The sequence below is a fragment of the Rhincodon typus genome, chromosome 21, assembly GCF_021869965.1.
Source record: "Rhincodon typus isolate 14 chromosome 21, sRhiTyp1.1, whole genome shotgun sequence".
Lineage (NCBI taxonomy): Eukaryota > Metazoa > Chordata > Chondrichthyes > Orectolobiformes > Rhincodontidae > Rhincodon > Rhincodon typus.
In genome coordinates this window covers 42818435-42842892 of record NC_063352.1, presented here as the reverse complement: position 1 = coordinate 42842892, position 24458 = coordinate 42818435, and the positions used below count along the sequence as shown (strand labels likewise).

The following is a 24458-nucleotide window of genomic DNA, read 5'->3' as shown; positions in this document are numbered from 1 at the left end:
GTAGTCCATGATTCTCCTGCTGATCAAGAATCTTAGCCTTAAATATACACAAGTACTCTGGCCCCGCCCTCCCAGCTTTCCATGGCAAAGAGTTCCAAAGAATCTCAACTCTCTGAAAGAAGAAATTCCTCCTCATCTCAGCCTTAAATTGGTGCCTTCATTAATCTGAGATCATAGCCCCAGGACCTAGGCTCTCCCATGAGGCGAAATATCCTCTCAGCATTTACCATGTCAAGCCCCTTAAGAATCCTACATGGTTCAATGAGATCACCTCTCATTCTTCTAAATACCAGTGAGCAGAGTCCCAACTTGTTTAACCTTTGCTCATAAGACAATCCCTCCATTCCAAGGATCATCCTTGTGAACCTTCTCTGAACGGCCTCCAATGAAGTGATACCTTTCCTTAAATAAAGGGAGCAAACTTCTCACAGTACTGCAGATGCAATCTCTCCAGGACCTTGTAAACGTGCAGTCAGACTTCCCTGCTCTTATACTCCAACCCCCTTGAGATAAGGGCCAACATTCCATTAGCTTTCTGATTACCTGCTGCCCTTGCCTTCTGCAGATTTTCACCACTTAGATAGCATTCTATTCTTTTGTTCTCCCTTCCAAGGTGAACGTCAGATATATCCACATTATGCTTCATTTTCTGACTCTGCCCACTCATTTAACCTATAATATCTCTGCAAACTGTTTGTATCTCTCTCACAGCTTGCTTTTCTACCTATTTTTCTGTTGTCTAAATAGTTGTAATCCTTATGGGATCCCACTTGTTACAGGTCACCAACATGAACAAAATTACTCCTTACCCCCACTCGCCATTCCTGCCCATTAGCCAATTCTTCTTCCGGGCCAATAGGCCACCTCCAACATCATGGGCTCTTATTTTATGACTTAACCTTTTATGAGGTAGCTAATCAAATGACTTTTGTAAGTCCAAATACAAGACATCTACTGGTTCCCCTCTATCCAACTTGAAAAACTCTAATAATTTAGTCAGAAGGGATTTCCCTTTGGTGAAACCATGCTAACTCTGCTTGGATTAGATTATGATTTTCCAAATATTCTGCTATTATCCCCTTAATAATTGATTCTAACATTTTTCCAACAATAGATGTTAGGTTAATTGCCCTATAGTTACCCGCTCTTTCCCCCCCTTTAGTGCATGAGTCACAAAAGGATAGCATGGAAGTAGAGAACATAATCAAGAAGGCTAATTAGATGTACTCCTTTGTTATGACAGGGACTGACCATAAAGGTTATGCTTCAGTTGTACAAGTTGCCAGAGGGCAGTTAAGAGTCAACCACATTGGTGTTGCATGTAGGCCAGACCAGGTAAGGGTATCAAAGGACATTAGTAAGGTTTACTTGATTGTAAACCTAGGTATAGAAGATTTACTAGCTGATTCCTGGATTGACCAGGTTGTCTTACATGGATAGAGTGGACAGGCTGGCCTTGATTTGCACTGGGGTTTATGAGAGTAAAGAGTGACTTGACTGAAGTGTGTAAAATCCTGGATGGTCTTGACAAGGTGGACATGGGATGGATGATCTGTCCTGCAGGTGAAAGCAGAACGAGGGGGCATTGTTTTAAAATTAGGGATCAAAGATGGGAATTATTTTCTCCCTGAGTTTTTGGACTTTGGAACCTTCAGTAGGCAGTGAACATGGCAGTCATGAAGCATTTTTAAGACAGAAGTAGATAAGTTCTTGTTGGGCAAAGGATTCAAAGGTTATTGGCAATAAATGGGAAATGTAGAATGCAAACCACAAACAGATCAGCTGTGATATTACTGAGTGGTAGAGCAGACTCAAAGGGCTGAATGGTCTACTTGTGCTATTATTTTGTACGTTTGTAGGTGTGCTAACTCAGTCTTCTTCAAACTATGGCAGCAAGGTTTCACAAGAAAGACCTCTGCAGGTCAAAGACCTAGTGTACAGAGTAGTTACTGTCACACTCCTGTGCAACAGTGAGATCCAGACTTTATTAGTGACACCTAACAGCATGAGATAAATCCTACCAGCAACGTCTAATCGACTTTTCTGGATTTGATGCATAATCAAGAAAACACTAATGTCCTTCTCAATTCCATCTCCAGAAGCACTCAGGTAAAAGTCATGCAACACTGGCTACAGTGGACTGAACATTGAGTCTGGGCAGTGGAAGAGTATCTTTTTATTTTCTCAGGTCCTCTTTGACCAGCTAAAAGTGAGGACAATCAGTCCATCGTGCAGTGTTATGCCTCGCGTCCAAACACCTCAATGAACACAGCAACAGCAACGAAGGAAGCAAATCCTGCACTCCAAATCCTACTGTCACATGGGACATCGTGACCCACATACCCAGTAATCTGCAGGTTGAGTTTTGGCCTGAGCAGCCACATGCAGACCCACGGCAGATACCCACCCTCGAATTGAACATATTCTCCATGCAAAAACACTGCTTTCAAGTGATTTCAGGACCTTTACTTTCACTAACCTTCCTATATTTAAATCCTCAATTCCACTCTAGATTAAAAATACACACAGCTACAAATTGGACTGACTTGAACAAAGTTGGCCAGGTAGACCTCGTACAGTTCGAGTCCCTGATTGGGGCTGTTAATCTGGTCCAATCAGGGAGCCCTGGCTGACAGATGTAAACAGGAGGGTCAGAGGTTCTGTTCACTCTGAGATCTGGCTCTGAGGGAGCCAGTCCAGTGTTAACTAAGTGTAAATAAACAGTAACTTTGGTGATGGGAAACTGGTCTCTGTGGAATTATTTCACAGGTAACTGATGGGAAGCAGGCCCAGGTGAGCTGCTCTTACAAAGAGTTGGCCAGGACTTAATTGCCTCAAAAGACTTCCCTTGGAGTTGTAAACCCACTATGATCCTTGTGAAACTTAAGTCACATCATTGATAAAGAGTCTATTCATGAAACCCAACCATATTCACAGGAGAACTTCAAGTCTTTACTTAAACTGATGTGTGATCTCCTTAAAGATAATAGAATTTTATTATTCATTCTTGTCACTAATACCAATCTGTAATATCAAATTACCTGTAGCTCTCCTTGCTCTTCTTCTTCTTCGTCTGAGCTGTTTTAAAAACCTGACCACGTCTCTGGGCCTTCTAAACCGTTTCAGTTTGCGGATATATCTTGGGAGGGCTTCAGAAAAGACTAACTGCACGGAAAAGGAGAATAAGGCTAATCATATACAACCCTTGATTTTGAAAACATGTTCTTATCCAGAGCAAATCTTTCATTTAGATCTCTGGATTCTTTCGGAGATAAACCAGAATGTGATAAAATTGCCTGAAAAAGAAACATACACTGACAGGTGACTTTGAAGTTGAAAAATGTACAGGAAAACCAGCTTGGGAGAGAGAGGCTGGGTCAGGGCTTTAGGAAGCAGGTCCTGGGAACAAAGGGTCACATAGTGGGAATCAGTGGAGCCCAGGCTTTCGGTGGGGGGCGGGGCAGGAGTACCGGGCTTCGGAAGCACTGCCCCTCCTTCAGGCCCAGTCAGTGCAGGCCTGACCACATGCACTAGAAGACAGCATTGAGCTGGGAGGATCTCCAATCTGAGATCCCATCTCTCTCCCTCACTCTCGTAGTTCTCCAATCACGGGCTCCTTGTTATCCACCAAGGACAGGATTCCCTGTAAGGTGATGAGGAGTCAGCAAAGGGGTGATTGAGAGGAAAGGTGGGTCTGTGAGGGCCAGTAAGAGGAGGAGGCTATGAGGGCGAGTGAGAGGCGAGGGCTGTCTGTGAGAAGTTTGCACGTTCTCGCCATGTCTGTGTGGGTTTCCTCTGGGTGCTCCGGTTTCCTCCCACAGTCCAAAGCTGTGCATGTTAGGTGGATCAGCCATAGAAAATGCAGGGTTACGGGGATAGGGTGGGTATGGGTGGGATGCGTTCAGAGGGTTGGTGTGAACTTGATGGGCCGAATGGCCTGCCTCCACAGTGTGGGGATTCTAGGCGATTGGTTTGTTTCTTCAACTTCCAGAAAATCCTCCAACTGATAACGTCCCACAGCTTTCATCATCCTAGGATATCAGCCTACAATGTACAGAGGTTAGGTAGATCTGCCAAGCTAGTCTGCACCTCCTGAACCAGTACCCAGGCTACAGAATTATATTTTGGATGGATGCAACATGTGGAATTTTCAAGGTATGTTTAATGTGGATTAAATAGATATGAAACCTTTGTTTACAAAGTGGGGTTTGGGATATTTTCTAGTGTTAAAATGTTCGGATTATAGAGCCTACGAAAAGTACAAACTAGGAGGTGATGTAGAAGGCTTTAATTGTCCCAAATAGTTAACTTTGTGTGAAGTAGTATTCAATTATTTAAGTTGTACCGAGTTCACTTGATTCCATGTTGAAGTCAATGTCAAAGGCAGGTTTCCCAGCTCAAGCACTGTACGGGACGTCCATGACGTAGGAGGACTGCAAGTGAACAAACAAATGCCTGTTAGTAAGTGACAGTTCGGCTACAAAATTCCACTCCTTAGCGTCCAGTTGTTCATTGGTCCGTGTGCGGGATTAATTGCAAAATGGAGTCTCTAGTCTGTGTACAGGTCTGGAATGAGCTAATGCTGCAGGCCATTTTGATGAAGCCCTTAGCATGATGCATCTGTTGGACGTGCGCAGAGTCGGCGTGTAAAGTTGATTTTGACATTTCAGAGCATAATTCTTCAGCTAATACCACCTCTTAAACTTGTTCTGAAGTTGTGCAACAATAGGTCAGAGTCCCCCTTGCCACCTTCACCTCCAACACCCCCCCGCCCCCGAGGACTACCAACTACTGTCAGATTAGTCGATCGATTTCCAATGACTTAACTGGGCTTGTCCGGAGGTTTGGAGAATTCTGTAGAGTTGATAAATCTACAGGGAGTAGCTGGGTACATGCCAAAGAACTTAGTTCTAATTTCAAGGGCCGACAAAAAGGTCAACCAAGTTTGTTAGAAGTCAATTGACTCCAAACTGCTCATACCAAAATATGGCTTGAGAGGACAGTTGGAGTAGGCAGCCTGTTTTTAAGTGCCTGCATAAGCAAAAATGGAAGAAAGACCAGGGGCACCTCTTGTGCATGCTTCAGGGAGATCCCCTTCTAAGTTGCAACCCTACCCTTCCTTCCACGTTACCTGCCCGTCCAGCCCCATCACCCAACTCTCTGGTCTTTAGCTTACATCCCTACCATCAAACCCTGAGACTAACCTTTCTTTGGCACCATCTTTGGTTCTGCTGAGAGCTGCCAGTCAGTCAGTGAGATTAACCAACATTTCCTGACAGTGTGGCTCCCTCCCAAGTGAGAGATGAAAAGTCCTCCAATTTCCACCCACGGCATTTTATAGCTGCATGGTGGGATTGCAATGGACTAATTAGCTACCAGCCAATTGTTTTTTCTTTTAACTGGGGTCTGGGGAAAGTCCAACCATTCCCCCTAAAGTTCAGCCTAACATCTCTCACTCCAGCATCCCGTGCTGCATAAGGGAGGTCACTAAGACTTCACGGAATCTCAGTACCTCTCATTTTCTCTTGCCAGAGAGAAACCAGTGCAGCGAGAGAATGTAGACTTCCCAATCTTGCAGGCTACCACCGTGCGCACATCACCCTGCTTGTGCCACATTTGCGATACACTGTAAATTAAAGGGCTTCCATCACCTCAGCTAATGTGCAGTGCAGCCTGTAGATTCATGCCGTTGATCCCAGAAGCAATCATGCTACCTTTATGTTGCAGCAGGTCATCCAGCAAGATGGCTGCAGGGTAGGACAGTCCAGCTGGAGCTCCTCTGCTCCGCCCGCTCTTTTCTTTCTCTCTTCTGGAGCGCTTTTTTAAAACTTTTAACTTTTTAAACCTACTTGGAGGGGAATGGAGGAGGCGAGTCCCAGACCGGAGGCCGTTCCAGGGAGGCGGCTCCAGGACCTGTGGCTGTCGTGGGGAGGTGAGGACCTTGCGGACTGGAGGCAAGGCCTCGAGTTTTGAAGCCAGGTGCGGCTGGAAACTTGGCCTGTTGCGCTCTGGAAGCTAGTTGCTGGCACAGACTGGGGTGAAAGGACTGTAAATCGAGTGAGAGATAGTGGGAACTGCCGATGCTGGAGAATCTGAGATAACAAGGTGTAGAGCTGGATGAACACAGCAGGCCAAGCAGCATCAGAGGAGCAGGAAAGCTGACGTTTCGGGTCTGGACCCTTCTTCAGAAAAATATATAGATCATTTCTTCTTTGTGGCATGCACTAATGCCAGACAGGAATTAGAGTATGCAGCCCAAACTAATGTGGTCACAGAATTTTTCTGAAGAAGGGTCCAGACCCAAAACGTCAGCTTTCCTGCTCTTCTGATGCTGCTTGGCCTGCTGTGTTCATCCAGCTCTACACCTTGTTATCTGTGTAAATCGAGTGCTTCTTTTCTCCTTTTTATGCTTTTGCTGGACTTCTATTTACTATTCTTTCAATTTTGTACCAAATATTTAAGTATCTGCACCTAGATATCTTCTATCTAAGATGGCGCCATAAGCAGCGACATTGCAAACTTTTCCCTGCATTCATTCCCATGTATGTGACAATAAAGGTAATTCTTTCATTGATTCAACTCATGCATTGAAACACTGTGAAGAGCCAGAGAGTGTGCCTAATTGACATTTCGAGCTATCCTCTGATAATATGGCTCAAGATTCCAGTAATTCAGGCATCCAGGTGTACCAAGCCAAAAAATGAAAGCCAGGATGACACAAAATAAAAATGGTGGTAGAATATTCCACTAGAATGCCAAAACAATTAGTAGAATTTAATGCCCCCACCCAGAGTTAAATGCCGAGGTGGGTATGGGGACATTTGATCAGGATTGAGGATGCTCTCCTGCAGCTTTTCTAACTCCCCATTTTTAAGTCCAGGATAGGAAGGCTCTTCCTGACAAGATCCAATCGAAGCCATTCAGTGTGCAAGTGATAGTACAGGTAGTCCTCCATTAACATGGTAGTTACACCTCTGAAAATCACCGCGTTAAACACAACTATGTCACTTGAAGAACTCATGCCCACAGAAACCCATGTATATGTTCAGGTTACGCTCGCAGAGCATCAATCAAGTACCGAATACAAGCACAAAGTTAAAATAAGCCAGCAAAACAGACATGGAAATTTGCAAAAAGAATTTTCTTTAAAGTTTCTTGCCTCGCATACAAGATTGTTCATCTGGAGGTGGAGGGTTGGTAACAGGTCTTCATTCAACTCATCAGCAAGTTAGAAGCTGAAGGTTGAAGATCATCAGACTGTTGCTGCTTTGGAGGTGGAGGGTTAACTGCTCTTGGGGACAGTTTTTAAAAACTTATCCAGCCTTGATAGAGGCAGTCAATGGATAAAACATGCGGACTGAACATGAACATGTCTATAAGTGCTGCACATTTATGACTCCCTGCCGCTGGGACTGAGGTAAGAACTGGGTTATTGTGGATCAGGGACATGGTAATGGGATGATGGAGTGCAAAGTCAAAACCATGTTATGGCAAAAAACCATGTTACTCAAACACCATCTGTATTTACTCAGCAACAGGCATGGGGCTTTCCATGCAGACCGTAAGATATAGGAGCAGTAGGAGGCCATTTGGCCCAATGAGACTGCTCAACCATTCGATGAGGGAAATTTCCTCCTCATCTCAGTCTTAAATAGGCAACTCCTTATTCTAAGGTTATGCCCTCTAGTCTAAGACTCTCCCACAACCTCCAAGTATCTACCCCATCAAGACTCTTAAGAAGGAGGCTGTGGGAGGTGTTACACATGCCCCTACACCCACCCCCTCACCTCCATCCGAGGCCCAAGACAAACTTTCTATATCTGACAGGGGTTCACCTGTACATCCTCCAACCTGGTCTACTGTATCCATTGCTCCCGATGTGGCCTCTTCTACATTGGTGAGACCAAACGTAGCTTCAGAGACAGATTTGTCAAGCATCTGCGCTCCATACACTATAATCAACAACACTTTCCGGTCACCAAGCATTTTAACTCCCCCTCCCACTCCCTGGGTGACATGTCCATCCTGGGCCTCCTCCAGTGCCACAATGATACCACCTTCCAACTGGAGGAGCAGCACCTCATATTCCGCCTCGGGAGCCTACAGCCCCGATGGCCTAAACATAGAATTCACCAGTTTTAAAATCTCCCCAGTCCTGGCCTCATCCCATGTCCAATCCTCCCTCTCATCCCCGCCTCTTTGACGTGACACTATCTGTCCATCTTCTTCCGCACCTATCTGCCCCACCCTTCCCACTGACCAATTCCCACTACCCCGACCTGCATCCACTTATCACCATCCCACTTACCTTCCCCCAGCCCCACCCCTCCCTCTATTTGTTTCCCAGCTCCCTTCCCCCTTCCCCAGTCCTGATGAAGCGTCTAGGCCCAAAACGTCGACTCTCCTGCTGCTCTGATGCTGCCTGACCTGCTGTGTTCCTCTAGCTCCACACTGTATCAACCCTGACTCCAGCATCTGCAGTTCTTGCTATCTCTGAGCCTCAAGATCTTAGATGTTTCGATAAGGTCACCTCTCATTCTTCTAAACTCCAATGTGTACAGGCCCAACCAACTCAACCTATGTTCATAAGAAAATCCTTTCGTAGCCAGAGTCAACCTAGTGAACCTTCTCTTATTGCCTCCAAAGGTAGTATATCTTTCCTAAGATAAGGGACCCAAAACTGAACACATTATTCCAGGTTTGGTCTGAACAGTATAGTTTTGGAAAAATGCCCTACTTTGAAACTACGGTCACACAGATTTACACTAATTGGCAAAAAAGGGCAAAAGCAATATTTTCAAAATAAAGATGCACGAAAAAAATTTTGTTTGGGTCGTTATTAATTACAGACGAATAGAATCAATTTACCCGAATCTGGTGGCTCTGGTGCTAAGTAGGTTTTCAATTGCAATCATTTGATCTTCTGAGTACGAGTTGCAATTCCTCAATGTATCCAAAATAGTAATGTCACAGTTTTCAATAACAGAACCTTCAAGGTCGCAGGTCAAATCACCCAATACTGTAACACTCTCCCTTGTCAGACCTCCACTGCCAACTCCCTGAAATTTAAACAGATTGAAAAACACATTTTAACATTACAATATATTTCATTTACACACTCTTAATCCTAACTAAGCTTGTAAAAAGACTATTATTATGCACTGACATTTGGAGAAAATATCAGAAAAGTATATCGCGTGAGTTTGATATTGGGCAAGAAAGTTCGTCATCCAAAGAATTTGCCCCATGTGCCCCTGGACTCTAATCATTAACTCTGATTCTCTCTACACAGACCTGCTGGGTTTCTCCAGCATCCTTGAAGATTAGAAATGATCCTGTTCAGACTGGATTTGCATAAGGCAAAAGATCTGTTTCAAACAACCTGCTGAATAATTGTTAAATTTTAAAAAAAGTTAACAATGGAAAATACTGGAAATACACAGTATATCAGGCAGCATCAGTGAAGAAAAGAAAATATTTCATGTATAACCTTCCATTCTGACAAAAAGCGTCACCAGAAACATTAAAAACCAAAACAACTGTGGATGCTTTAAATCAGAAACAAAAATAGAAATTGCTGGAAAAGCTCAGCAGGTCTGGCAACATTTGTGGAGAGAAGTCAGAGTTAATGTTTCAGGTCGAGTGACCCTTCCTCAGAAGCAGCAACATTAACCTTTTCCTTTCTCCGTATACTGCTGCTCTGCTGATTGTTTTTCAGCATTTTCTGTGTTTGTTTCCAATTTGTGACCATTCAGCATGTCCTTACCAAACAGGTTAAGGCACCATTCAACAGCCTTTGTCGTCTTCTTGATCCTTTTTGCAAGATATTTATGTTTGATCTTCCAATAGCTCTGAAGAATGACTTGCAATTTGCAGAACTCCTGAATTCAGTAGAGCTGAAACAGGTGAAAGTCGGCATTTTAACATTATTCTTATTCCAAGCTTGTTTAAAATTGCAACTTACAGACAATCAAGATCAAAATTACACAGTGAGTGAGCACTCACATCATCATGGACTCAGTGGCACAGCAACCTGCAGAGTCAATATTGTTATGGACCAAACCAAACCCAGTCAAAATATTTAGAAGACAGTCTAGACCTTAACTTTTTATTATTTTAAAGGTAAATGTAAGGTGTTACATTCCAGATGCCATTTGTTTGGTCAAGCTACTGGATTTAAAGCAAAACACACTTTTCTTCGTCCACTATACTTGAAATACAACAAAAGAAACAACTCTATTGGGAAAACATAACAGAATAATAGATACTGTAACTGTTACGAACTAATTGTTCAAGTATAGTAACATCCCATGAACACACCCTTGGAGAAAGGCAAATTCAGAACACAGATTGTCTCACATGCAACTCCTGTAGCAAGAGGAGAAACCCCAGCTTGTGGCTCTAACTGAAATAGGAACAAAAAATAGCTTTCACCTCTTCAGGTTCCCAACAGCAACTGCTGAAAGCTAAACATAAAATCCCTGGTTCTGTGGATGGAAGCTTGACCACACCCATTCAGGCTGCTTCTATTGTTCCAACTTTTAAAAGAAACCCCAAGGCCTCATAAGCTGTTTACTTTGTTACAGGCTGCTCAACATCCCTTCTTCAATCTCTCTTTTAAAACAAACCATCATCACAATATGCACATGGAAATCAGAAAGTTGCAGTCTGAGTTGGTCTGTTTCTTCACTTTAGCTGTACCTCACTGATAAATTCAGCACTGAAATTGGTGTATGAGTCTGAAGTTGCATTTTTGACATGCCAGTTTTGTGTAAAACAGCCCCAAAAAATGTTAAGGCTAGTGCATTCAGGGGCTAAGTGAATTTTTAATAGTATATTAAGTGATAATCACAATCGAACAACCCCTCTGGCCCTGCAAGTTCAATTTTATAATCGTAGAGTGTCATTCTTTCACAATATAATTCATGTTGGCCATTTTAAAACCAAATTGTTTTTCCTTTCTCTGTCTTTTTTTAATCTTTCAATCCAATCTTTCTTTCCCATTCTTCTATACACAATTTAAATTTAATGTTTACTTCTCAGTTTTGATTTTGCACATCTTAGTGAGAATTCCTCAAACTCCTTCACTAACTAGCCTCATTGTAATTTGCCCAGATTCCCAGTACAGGACACAGCACTTGATCAAATGCCCAATCCTAGTTCGACAAAGTAAAAAGTAAAGGAAGAATCTCCAGGCTGCAGTCACCAGAGCAAACAGCAAATGCTCTTCCATTATCCCGGATTTTTTTTTCTATTCATTTTTGTGGGATGTGGGTGTCACTGGCTGGCCAGCATTTATTGCTCATCCCTAGTTGCCCTTGAGAAGGTGGTGGTGAGCTGCCTTCTTGAACCGCTGCAGTCCTCCTGCTGTGGGTTGACCCTCAATGCTATTAGGGAGGGAATTCCAGGATTTTGAGCCAGTGACAGTGAAGAAATGGCAATATATTTCCAAGTCAGGACGGTGAGAGATTTGGAGGGGAGCTTGGAGGTGGTGGTGTTCCCATATATCTGCTGCTCTTGTCCTTCTAGATGGAAGTGGTCGTGGGTTTGGAAGGTGCTATCTGAGGATCTTTGGTGAATTTCTGCAGTGCATCTTGTAGATAGAACACACTGCTGCTACTGAGCGTCGGTGGTGGAGGGAGTGGATGCTTGTGGGTGTAGAGCCAATCAAGCGGGCAAAGTTGAGGTCAATTTGCATTGAAATTTTGTTTCCATTCTCTAGACAGCCAAGTAACAACATCAAAATGAACAGGACAAGAAAATACCTACCATAGGAAAGATGTTGTTAAACTTGAAAGAGCGTAGAAAAGATTTGCAAGGATGTTGCCAGGGTTTGAGCTAAAGAGAGAGGCTGGGGCTATTTTCACTAGAGTACCAGAGGCTGAGGGGTGACCTTATAGAAGTTTATAAAATCATGGGGGCATGGATAGGGTGGATAGTCGAGGTCTTTTCCCCAGGGTGGGGGAGTCTAAAACTAGAGGGCATAGGTTTAAAGTGAGAGAGGAAAGGTTTAAAAGGGACCTACGGGGCAACTTTTTCACACAGAGGGTGGTGAATGTATGCCAGAGGAAGTGGTGGAGGCTGGTACAATGACAATATTTAAAAGGCATCTGAATAGCAAGGGTTTAGAGGGATATGGGCCAAATGCTGGCAAATGGGACTAGATTAATTTAGGATATCTGGTCGGCATGGACCCGTTGGACCGAAGGGCCTATTTCCATGCTGTACAACTCTATGACTCCATTTCATTGTAGTCCAGTGAGAATGTACTGATATCCTCCAATGGCTTTGACTTACATTTTTCTTCTTAATTTATGTTATTTCCCCTTGTTTTGGATTCCTCTCCCTCTGTGGAAGTTACAGAATCATGATGGACAGAAGAAGCCCACTTTATCTGTTGTGTCCGCATTGGAACTTTTAGCAATTAACCACCATGCCACCTTTGTTCTTTTTCTTTCTAATTTTATGGGCTGCTTTATTTATTATATCCCAGGAGTATTTTGTAGTGATATCTAAGGGATTATATCAATGTAACTAGCTTGAAAAGTGCTATGACGGGTCATGGCAGTGGATTTGGGGCTTGTCTCAGACCAGAATATAATTATCATATCAGAACCAGCACTTCTAATCTTCTTATAAGTAAAGCTGATGTAATCCTTTGGTGGGAATGAAAGGATCAAAGAAATTAAATAAATCTTAAAAAGAGTGTTGCTGTTAACTTGTGGATACATTCTTCATAAATGAGATTTTTTTAAATTCATCTATGGTTGGCATCTTCTCAGACTCCCCTTGAATAACTCATTCTGAATTTAAGTGCAAATATGGGTTTTGTAAACCTGCATGAGAAGCAACTCACTCAAAAAACAGCAAAACGTCTTCAGGGAGGGTGTCTATGACCAACGGTGTTTCAGTAGAGGTTAACCTGTATGACATACAGCTCAGCTGAAGGGAGAGACAATAAGTGTATGATTAAAACATAACCAGTCCCAAAACAGCAAGTCCCATAGAACAATCATGGTGTCACCAACTTTAGCAAAAACTGATTATGATGGAGTTGCTGTGCTTCAATCGTTACCAAAGAGATGAACGTAGCAGTTGATATCTGAACATGGAAAGCAAGCCATTGTTTGTGAAGTGTTTTGGCATATTCTGAAAGATTGTAAATATGGTTTTGTACAAATGCAAATATTTTCTGTTTTTTGGCATGGACAAAGGAAACAACTTTTAAAAGGTTTCTAACAGTATTGGATTGAATTTCACTTTGTTCACAATCTCGTCATTGGTCTCAAATCTGGGTTGGTTACATGGGTGTAGTGTGATCGTCATGGTGTTCCCAGAGGTGACCAATTAAGAAGCTGCCTCTGAAACCTTCCATCTAAAAGAAGGATAGCAGGAGGGCCAAGCCCAGCAACGATGTTTGGTCACCAAACCAACTGGGAAAAAAACATGGACACAGTGAGGCAGATATGAATGTGCAACAGTGGCTCAAAATGGTGGCTGACTCCTGGGATGAAGAGGTTAATTTATAAGAATGGCTAACAAGGTTAGGCCTTTTTTCATGAACGTTTAAAGAAATAGAGGCAATCTTACTGAACCGTACTAGATTCTGAGGGGATTTGACAGGAGAGATATTGAGAAGACGTTTCCGCTTATGTGAGTATCTCGAACAAGGGAACATAGTCACAGATAAAGGGGGCACGGATTTAAAGATGAGATGTGAAAGAATTTATTCTCCCAGAAGGTAATGAATGCCTGAAATTCTCCACCTCAGAGTTGTGGAGGCTAGATCACAAAGTATTTAAAGAGGCAGTGGACAGGTTTTTGAAATAGCGTGGGGTTAAAGGTTATGAGGAACTGACATGAAAGAAGTTGAGTCCTGGGGCAGATCAGCCATGATCTTATAGAATGCTGCGCCGTGTTCGAGGGCTGAATGGCCTACTCATGCTCCTATGTTCTATACAGCATTGTGAAAAATTTATCATGCATGCCCACAGCTGTCAAACCATCAGCATGGAGGGGTAATTCCCTGACAGGGTGTCTTATGACTGCACCTATGGCTGTAGCATCCCAGTGAGGCCATACTTGAGTGAGGCAGAGGGGTTTGCAATGGCTTCTTAGGCATGCTGCCAGTCCAGCCTCTGCAGGTATCCAGTCTCTGCCATGAAACTCACTGCAAGGTCACCAACATTTCCCCAATTGGTTCATTATGGCCCTAGTCTCTTACTCACCACTGCTGGGTAGCTGGCCTATAACATCATAAGAAATAGAAACAGGAGTAAGCAGTTCGCCCCTCGAGCCTGCTCCACCACTCAATTGGATCACGACTGATCCACCATTCTTCACGTCTGCTTTCCTGCAAAGTCCCTTTGCACTGCAGCTTTCTACAGTTTTTCTCCTTTTAAATAATACTCTGTTCTTTTGTTCTCTCTTCCAAAATGAACAACTTCACATTTTCCCACATTATACTCCATTTGCCATCTTTTTGCCCACTTTCTTAACCTATCATTATCTCTCTATAAACTGTTTGTATCCCTCTCGCAGCTTGCCTTTCTACTTATTTTTGTGTCATCTGCAAATTTGGCTACAGTACATTCATTTCTTTCCTCTAAGTCAGGAATAAATATTATAAACAGCCGCAGTCACAGCACTGATTTCTGTGGAACCCCACTGGTCATGGGTCACCAATCCGAAAAAGAATTCCTTATCTCCATGTGCTGTTTCCTGCCCGCAAGCCAATTCTCTATCATGCCAAAGTACTACCTCCAACACTATGGGCTCTTATCTTAGGACTTAATCTTTTGTGAGGTTCCTTGTTGAAAGCCTTTTGGAAGTCCAAATACCACACATCTACTGGTTCCCCTCTATCCAATGTAGTTGAGACTTCCTCAAAAAATTTGAATAAATTAATCAGTTTTGATTTCCCGTTCATGAAGCCATGCTGAACTCTGCTTGATTTGATTACAATTATTCAAATGTGCTGCTGTTAATTCCTTAATAATGAAGTCCGACAAATTTCCAACATGGCCTGTCATGCTCACGCTCCCTTTGGAAAGGTGGCTCAGAGGTGGAAGTCTGATGGGTGGCAACCTGACACACTATCGTCCAATTTTATTCCTGGTCTTACCTCCTAACCTACCCCTGGAAAAATTCAGCCTGTTTTATCACTGGGACAATTAACATTTGTGATAGACATTCTGCAGCTCTAATTATACTATTTTTGGCACATATTCGAGTCTATTATAGTAATACTGCCAGAGAAATATCACAAAATGCTATAAGCAGACAGCAAGTGACCTGGCTAAACTCACTCCTGACATTGGAATTTCTGCCATAAATAGGGGTACAGTTGCAAGACATACACACAAAATGGCACTGACACTCACTTGACCCATACAAATTAAGTCTCATCCTAGAAGAGGAAGTGCTGAAGGTCTTAAAAAAACATAAAGGTGGATAAATCTCCAAGATCTGATCAAAAGAACCCAGGGGCAATATCTTCACACAGAGGGCGGTTTGTATGTGGAAATGAACTACCAGAGGAAGTGGTTGTTGCAGGTACAGATAGAACATTGAAAAGCTGTTTGGATGGGTACACGAATAGAAAAGGTGTAAAAGGATTTGGGTCAAGCAGAAGCAAGTGGATCTAGTTTAGTTTGGGAAACCTGGCCGGCAAGGATGAGTTGGATCTAAGGGTCTGTTTCTGTGCTGTATGACTCTATGACTCTACTGACCCCTAAACTCTGAACGATTGACATTGAAGAACATTGTCAGGACCATAACACGGGGTGGCTTTTGCTTTTGGCGATATGGGACAGAGGCTACATCCTCTCTATAATGACCATCATTGCTGGGAAATAGCAGTGGCTATAGCTGATGATAAATATCTCTTCGAACCATCTGACCTATTTTCTGCTATTGACTTACAGTAATGGGATGTGATAGCACCCGAAGAATACTGGCATCTTTATTTTACAATTAACAGCTCCAGACAATTCTAAAGCATTCACTTATTACAGATTTGAGATCTAAAGAAGGTTCATACGCACAAAAAGAATTCTTTATAAAATGTTCTTAGCCCCCACATGTCCATGTCACTACCTTGTGAACATTACATCTTTGATCACTTGGCACACTGTATACCAGTGATACTAGGAATAGAACTAGTCCATGGCATAACTCCCTTGTACTGAGTAGACGGGGGTATTCATAGAAATAACAGAGACCTACTATAGCCAGGCTCTGCCGCGTTTTCTAACTGCCTGCAGTTACAGTGGGGAATCGGCAAATCCCAGAGAGGAATTTCAGGAATCAATATATGAAACAAAAACTACAGCACAATCCATTAATTTGACCACCCAGCTTAATCCTACATGGCCAGCTAACAAAGCAGAACATGTAAAAAAAGAAATCGGTTAGAATCAAAAGACACTTTCTTCCAGAGATGAGCTCATCAACATACTCAGAAGTGTTACTGCATACCTCTGGAGCATGCAGTTTTGAAAGTGGGCCTCATGGCTCAAAGGTAGGGACACTACCCTTTCACCAAAACAGAGTCCTTTCTTCTCTTCTTTTCTAATCAACCTGTTCAGAGATGTTACGACACACCTCTGGAGCAGGTGGGACTTGAACCCAGGCCTCTCAATCCAGGGGTAGGGACACTCCCAATGCACCACAACAGTCCTATCCTCCATAGATGATTTTTATAAATGACCTCACCTGACTTTCATCAAGCACCACCCCTCTACCCTTCATTGCTTGAACAAGCTGAAGAAACGCCACAGAATTCAGGTTTCTGACTGCACCGCAACTGAAACCTTGGAGGATAGAAGGCGAGAATCTGAAACAAATAATGGAATGATCAAATCATTATCAAACAGCTCACTTTCTTCTAACAGGAACCAGATTCCGTTCCTTAATAACTGCAATCCTATTCATCCCAAGGGTATATTGTGTGATTTCCCAGAAATATTATTGAGGCATGCTCACCTAGAGTTTGCTGGAGTTCAGACGAATGAGGGGGGATCTCATAGAGACTTATAAAATTCTAACTGGACTGGACAGTGTAGATGCAGGGAGGATGTTCCTGATGGTGGGTGTGTCCAGGACCAGGGGTCACAGTCTGAAGATTCAGGGTAGCTGATTTAGGACGGAGATGAGGAGACATTTCTTCACACAAAGAGTGATGAGCCTGTGGAATTCACTACCACAGGAAGTAGTTGATGCCAAAACATTGAATGTATCCAAGACATGACTAGATATAGCACTTGGGATGAATGGGATCAAAGGTTATGGGGAGGAAGCAGGATTAGGCTACAGAGTCGGACAATCAGCCCTGATTGTGAAGAATGGTGGAGCAGGCTCAAAGGGCCGAATGGCCTCCTCCAGCTCCTATCTTTGATGTTTCTATGTTTCTACCAGTAATTCTACAATTTCATTCATCATAGGTTGAACTGTTAGGTCACAGCCAGTGATAAGCCATTATGAACAAAATAAGTCGTGTTCACAAGATAAAGAAAGATGAGAAAAGAGGGCTACAACATTTTAGCTCATGCCACCACAAGTCTACAGCTCCATCAGGGGATCTCATGCTTCTTAGATGTTTGTAAGGGTTGTTCTTTCTGTTCTAGATGTTCATACTATTGCTCGGAAATCACACCAGTGTTGGACGCAGCAACAAACTTAGCTGTTATAGTTGTTACGACCAAGTGAGGAGGGGAAATCTACTACCCTTTTTATAAGAGCAAATCACTGCAGATGTTGGAATCTGTACTGAAAACAACAAATGCTGGAGATCACAGCGGGTCAGACAGCATCCATGGACAGAGAGCAAGGTAACATTTCGAGTCTAGATGACTCTCAAATCCAACTCAGTATCTCCGAAGACAATAAATATTCGAGTGATTAAAATATATTCTACAGGTGAAAAGTGAGAATATTTCAGTCATTACACGGTTCATTGTGGAATCAAAAAAGTTTGTAGTTCAGAAGACTACCAAGATCATTGAAAATACGTTAGCTCCTTGCTAAATTAAATCATAATTAACTGTGACAAAATATTCCACACTTAATAATAATCTAATTGAACAGTATTATGATATTTTTAAAAGGTATATGCTAATCTGTATGGAATACATTCCTTTGTACGAATATAAATAATTACACAAATAGTGAGGAAGCCCGACCCACACTGATATAAAAATGTAGAAAAAGAATTTTGAACAGATGAACAGTAAGCTACTTATTACTTACCTGATGTAATTATTATTCTTTCTTACGATGTTTTCAAAGAATACAGAAGCCTAAAAAGGGAAAATTATAAAAAATATTACTGTGATATACTAACTGTTTTTGGGAAACTGTAATATTAGTAGTAAGACATAGAAATAAAGCAGTTAAAAAGCACACTGTGGTGTAATTTCATGCTTAGTCATTAGCAACTTAATCCTTATACTTGGGGAAAGTGGTCAAACTTTCATTCAGCCTCTCACAGCTCATTCTGAATTCTCAACACATTGACCAGGTAAAATGCTCCCATTACACAAATTAGCAAGGGGAAGACAGCACATATGACCAGTGTATGTTAAATGATTTCCAAACACATTTATTCTAAATGTGTCAGATGAATAATTGAAGAATGTGATTCCTTACTTGTTCTGGTACCCACTGTTTATTATTGACATCATTAAGATTGAGATCTGCGGTCAGGTGCACAGGTGGGATCTCTTGAACTAGTTCGCTTGGAATCTTCTGCACTCTTCTTAAAGGATTAGTTTCAGTCTGCAAAACCTGGATTCAAATGAAAACCAGTGTAATTTAAGAAACACATTGCATTCTGTAAGCTAGAATCAACAGTGCTGAAGCTTCCCATACTTAACTTAACACAATGTACAGATACAAGCAATGACAATAATTTGATTTTCCTTACACCATTTGTACATGCGATGTTTACCTTCAGAACAATAATCTGCTGTGACGGTTGTGGTGCTACCAGAATATTTCTGACAAACGTAGGGTTGGAAGTCACATTGACAAGAACTGCGGGTTCAATAATTTCAAACACCCTGCTTGGAACACCCTGTACCAAGGTTCCAAGTTGAAGCAGATTGTTTGTGTTTCTGAACTAATAAATATAAGAGAAAGGAAAAAAATAAATTCAAAACCATGAAAGAAAACGCAGCAAAATTAACTCTGAACGAAGCGCAGAACACAAAAGTTTAGATTTCTTCCGCCTTTGCCTCCCCAACCACCGACACCCCTATCCCACAAACCTGACTCTTCTGTCACAAGCACCCTGAAAACCTCTTGCCCAGTACAAAGTGCTGGTGGGTGACAAGGGTTAACTCATATCCCAGAGGCTGAAGAGGTCTAAACCACATGTTATAATAGTTTTAAAGTCAGCAAGTTTCAAACTGTAAGCAAGTTCCTGTCAAAAAAAAACTGACTGAATCCAGTGACTCTTTTTTGGCTAGAAACGTAAATAGTCAAAATTCCCTCCTCCAGTGTCTTCAACCTGATCAGGTACTCCTATAAACGCTTGATCCCAGGAAACAATTCCATAGTTGAAACATTTCTCAATTTATTAAACTCCTATCTTTTCAAGTACACGAGATCTTACTGCAATTACACATCAAATTCTCAGTGAATTTTAGGAGCGAATATGATTACAAAACTTCAGTTCCCTGTTTATTCAGATCTTACCTCTACACCACTAGTGGATAACTTGGACACAATGGTATTGGCTTGGCCACGATTCCATCCTCTGACATTACGCAAAGTTGTCAGGGATTCTTTGAAATTATTTGCATCAGTTTCTTCAATCTGTGACACTGAGAGCCCAACTGCTGTTTGCTGCAAATTATTCAGAGTGCTGGCCGAAAAGTTGTCAATTCTACTCACTAATGATTTTGAGAGCTGCAGAAAATAAGAAAAAAGAAACACAATTGAAATTGAAAACAGTGGAAGGGAAATGCAGTGGGTAGACAAAAGGTTAGGTACAGCATTTAGTTTAATTAACTTTGGATGATACTGGTTGCATTGCAACATTTCAGGAGCCTCCTTTGACCTCCAATTAATGCAGCCCTTCTATCCCACTGCCATCTGTTACTTTGGTAAAAGGGAATATAAATTAGATGGTTAATTTCACACCAAATGTTTTCAACCTGTGATCTCAGGTGATTAGGATGTCTTACATAGTGAGCACAGTGAATTGCTTAAAAGTCATCAGGATTCAATTTAATTTTTAACTATTTATTTTATGATCTTATTTTTTCATGTTTACACTATTTGAAACTGCAGTCATTAGCTGACAATGAGCTCTATTCTAACGTAGGGCAGGAAAGCAGGAGTGGTACAGTGGCACAGTTGTCAGCACTCCTGCTCCTTTACACCCACAGCCAGTTGCCAAAACCTGTTGGATTTGGCAATTCTTACTTTCTTTGCACTGATAGGCAGCACGGTGGCTCAGCGGTTAGCACTGCTGCCTCACAGCACCAGGGACCTGGGTTTGATTCCACCTTCAGGTGACTGTCTGTGTGGAGTTTCACAGTCTCCCTGTGTCTGCACGAGTTTCCTCCCACAGTCCAAAGATATGCAGGTTAGATAGATTGGCCGTGCTAAATTGCCCATAGTGTCCAGGGATGTGCAGGCTAGGTGGAAGAGCCATGGGAAATCATAGAATTCCTACAGTGTGGAAACAGGCCCTTCGGCCCAACAAGTCCACACCGACCCTCAGAGCATCCCACCCAGATCCATCCCCCTATAACCCATCTAATCTACACGTCCCTGAGCACAAGGTGCAATTTAGCCTGGTGAATCCACCTAACCTGCACATCTTTGGAGTATGGGAGGAAACCGGAGCACCCGGAGGAAACCCACACAGATACAGGGCGAATGTGCAAACTCCACACAGACAGTCACCTGAGGGTGGAATCGAACCCAGGTCCCTGGCACCGTGAGGTAGCAGTGCTAACCGCTGAGCCACCGTGCCGCCCTGTGGGGTTACAGCAATGGGGGTGGGTCTGGGTAGGGTGCTCCTCTGAGGGTTAGTGTGGACTCGATTGGCCAAATGGCCTGCTTCGACACTGTAGGGATTCTATGAAAGCTGTAAAGCAGAGAATCCAGCAGTCATGCGTTCTGCTAATTTCTTGGTCTCCGCCGTCACTTACTGAAGTAGCAGCAGGTACTGGGCAGGATAGTCCAGTTAGTTCATCTCCGTCTTAAAAGATTTAAACTGAGCCAGCCAGACTTGACGAAGAAGAATTCTGCATTTCTATCACCCTTGCATGAAGGAGTGCTCTTTGATTTTACACTTCAAAGGCCCAACTCTAAGTTAATATTTTGTATCAACACCAACATTGTGGTCTCTAGGGATGATTTTTGGCAATGGATGGGTGACTAATGACCAAGAGATCTTTGCCTTTTGCTGAAATATATATCAGCACTCAGCAAATGATAAGTCTTAACTTCCATGGCCATTACTTGAGCTTGTGAGAGATTAGGGACTCAGCAGGTTTTCTGGGTGATGAGCTGATTTGCCTCAGCCAATGTCTGGTTCATAGAGTGATAGAGATGTACAGCATAGAAACAGACCCTTCGGTCCAACTTGTCAATGCCGACCAGATATCCTAATTTAATTAAGCCCCATTGGCCCATAACGCTCTCAACCCTTCCGATTCATGTACCCATCCAGATGCTTTTTAAATGTTGTAATTGTACCAGCCTCCACCACTTCCTCTGGCAGTTCATTCCATACACGCTCCATCCTCTGTGTGAAAAAGTTGCCCCTAAGGTCCCTTTTAAATCTTTCCCCTCCCACCTTAAGCCTCAGCCCTCTAGTTTTGGACTCTCCTATCCTGGGGAAAAGACCTCATCTATTCACCCTATCCATGCCCCTCATGATTTTATAATTGTCCATAAAAGTGGTTCTCAATGTTTTTGTAAATAGTATTGTCTCTGTGCAGATAGAGTACTGTAATGAATTGAAGATAAGTGCAAGGCTCTGTCTGGGGTTAATTTTGACTTTGATTAATTATGCAAACGACTAAACCAGAGGACAATAATGCCAATATAAACTAAAATCAGGAGAGATGTTTAGTCAGCAGCTGATCCAACAGCACCTATGTTGTACATCTGTTCAAAGTGAAATTATGTCGACCCCAACTTGGTTAACATGGACTGGTTGGACCGAAGGGTCTGTATGACCCTATGACTTTATGTTTAGGACAAATGGCAGAATGCCTCCTAGTGTTTGAACATAACTGTGCCAAACAACAGATATATATGGAATCTGTGCAGTGCTACAAGCACTTTGAATTATTTTCTCCAGCGTTTGAAGAGTGTTTTATTACCTTGATCTGTTCATTAGTTGTTTGAGATAATGTTTCATTGGATGATGCGCTGAACCCGCAGACTTGGTTTACCCTTTCAATGATAGACAAGGTCTGCTCTCCACTCAAAGATTCCAATACATCCGTACCAGCAGTGAAGCAAATAATAGAATCTGGAAGACTACAAGCAAATGCCAGAGGTTTACTGGTAGGCATTTCAGAATCACAAATAATTATTAGGTACCTACATCCATACATTTACCAAGAATCAAGATAATACATTGTAGTTACTTTGAAGCTGTTGTTCTATCCTTGACTTATTCCAAAGCTGGTTAATCCTAAGTAGTCATCAACTCAGGTACAAGCTGTAAAACTAAACATCCTTCTTAAAAGTTATTTATGCAGATTAGATCCTAGCTGCAAGACAATAAATAGGTTGAACATTTACAATGATAAAGTCAGAAGTCACATGACACCAGGTTATAGTCCACCAGGTTTACTTGGAATCACAAGCTTCGGAGTACAGCCTCTTCATCAGGTGAAGTCCTTGATGAAGGAGCAGCATGACGAAGGCTTGTGATTTCAAAACAAACCTGTTGGACTACAACCTGGTGTCGTATGAGTTCAGACTTTGTCCACCCCTGTTCAACACCGGCACCTCCACATCATTTACAACGATGAAGACAGGATACAAAAAAGCAACATTGTGCATTTGTGATAAATTTCCCTTGATGATGAATTAACTTTTAGACTGCAGGCTACAATACAGTGTATAATTTAAAGTGTTAAGTGGCCCAAGCTCCCAATGAAACCATCAGCTGGAAATAAAGATGATAGCATGTATTAATTATCTTGCCAATTGTCGCAATGGCCCTAGGTAATCCCAACCCATCCAACAAAAAAAAACAATAGTAATGTGATGTCCTCTCCCTGTGAATCAGGCAATGTTGGTCCTTATTATTAATAAAGAGTTGGTGCAGCTTTTTGCAACAGAATTGAGGCAATATTCTGCCTTTGCATAATGTAGCTAAGTGTATGATTTAATGCCATGAGTTTAAAATTTGTACTGAAAAGATTAATTTGGAGTTTCTTTACAAACCACGACCAAGTGTGCATGCAGAAGACTGCAGCAGTCTTGTCATTAAATATTCAGGGAAAGTTTGTATTGATAAAGATCATGGGTTTTTAGCAGCAGAAACTTAGATGAAGACATTTTTGAACAATGTGCAATTTTTCAAACCATATTTAAACACTTCTAATTCTGCAAAAATATTATCTGTTGAATACATACCTTAAGATGTCAATATTAGGGTTGTTGTTCAACAGGAATGTAGCATACAGCCTTGAGATTTCAGTAGGCAATGTCAAATTGTTTAAAAGTTGCAGGTTTTCAGGGTTTGCTGCGAAGTCTCGAAGCTGCACAAAGCAGATTGATGGAATGAGAAATATTTTACTACCATATATCCATTTTATTGAATCACAAAAGGTTGCTGCTGCTACATGTATCAAAACTAAAACTTCATAACTGATTTATTTACAGTAGTATGGAAAATAATGTTGCATTAATCACCAAACTAATCATGGAAACTGCAGAAGTGATACAGGTCACTTTGCCCAACCAGTGTTGTGTTGCGTTGAGTCCTAGTCTCGTGTGTTTGTTTTGTTTAAGTATCCCTTTATTCTCCATTCATTCAACTACTCTATTCTTGAGTAATTCTTCAGTCATGAAGTGCTTTTATCATTCATTCTTGGGATGCTGGGTAGGTCAAAACTTTTTGCCCATTCCCATTTGCCCTGATGTATAAAGTGATGATTTTGAAAGGGTTAATGTTGGAGATGGCAGTAAGCTCTTCCCATTCTGTTGAGTTTTGGGTGGATTATCAGGGATCTAGCTTGCGATTCCAATGGGGTTGGACATGTCATGTCTGGTTGCTGATAGCCTTAATAATTTTGTTTAACGGGCCAATGTAACTTATACCAATTGTTAACATGCAATAAACTACAAAGATAAGGGCTCTTCTTCCTAAAACTGCCATTGCTAATCAAACAGGCCCTCAGACCCAGTATGAAAAGGAAGATGGGTGGCACAACTCTACCCAACCATTAGCTGGTAGTGGGGATAGTAGGAACTGC

At 42.1% G+C, this 24458-nt stretch overlaps 1 protein-coding gene across 1 annotated transcript in view; it reads right to left on the bottom strand.

Moving 5' to 3' along the window:
- Positions 1–24458, bottom strand: part of LOC109913006 — a 194196-nt gene that overhangs the window by 82558 nt on the left and 87180 nt on the right. Inside the window, exons 62-73 of the mRNA XM_048609619.1 lie at positions 23617–23741; positions 22347–22506; positions 19699–19911; positions 18950–19120; positions 18649–18786; positions 18250–18299; positions 16717–16837; positions 12857–12942; positions 9767–9896; positions 8869–9059; positions 4346–4433; positions 3042–3165 (exon numbers count right to left, since the gene is read on the bottom strand). Of these exons, the coding sequence (XP_048465576.1) occupies positions 3042–3165; positions 4346–4433; positions 8869–9059; positions 9767–9896; positions 12857–12942; positions 16717–16837; positions 18250–18299; positions 18649–18786; positions 18950–19120; positions 19699–19911; positions 22347–22506; positions 23617–23741 (1597 nt within the window). The remainder of the gene's footprint in view (positions 1–3041; positions 3166–4345; positions 4434–8868; positions 9060–9766; positions 9897–12856; positions 12943–16716; positions 16838–18249; positions 18300–18648; positions 18787–18949; positions 19121–19698; positions 19912–22346; positions 22507–23616; positions 23742–24458) is intronic.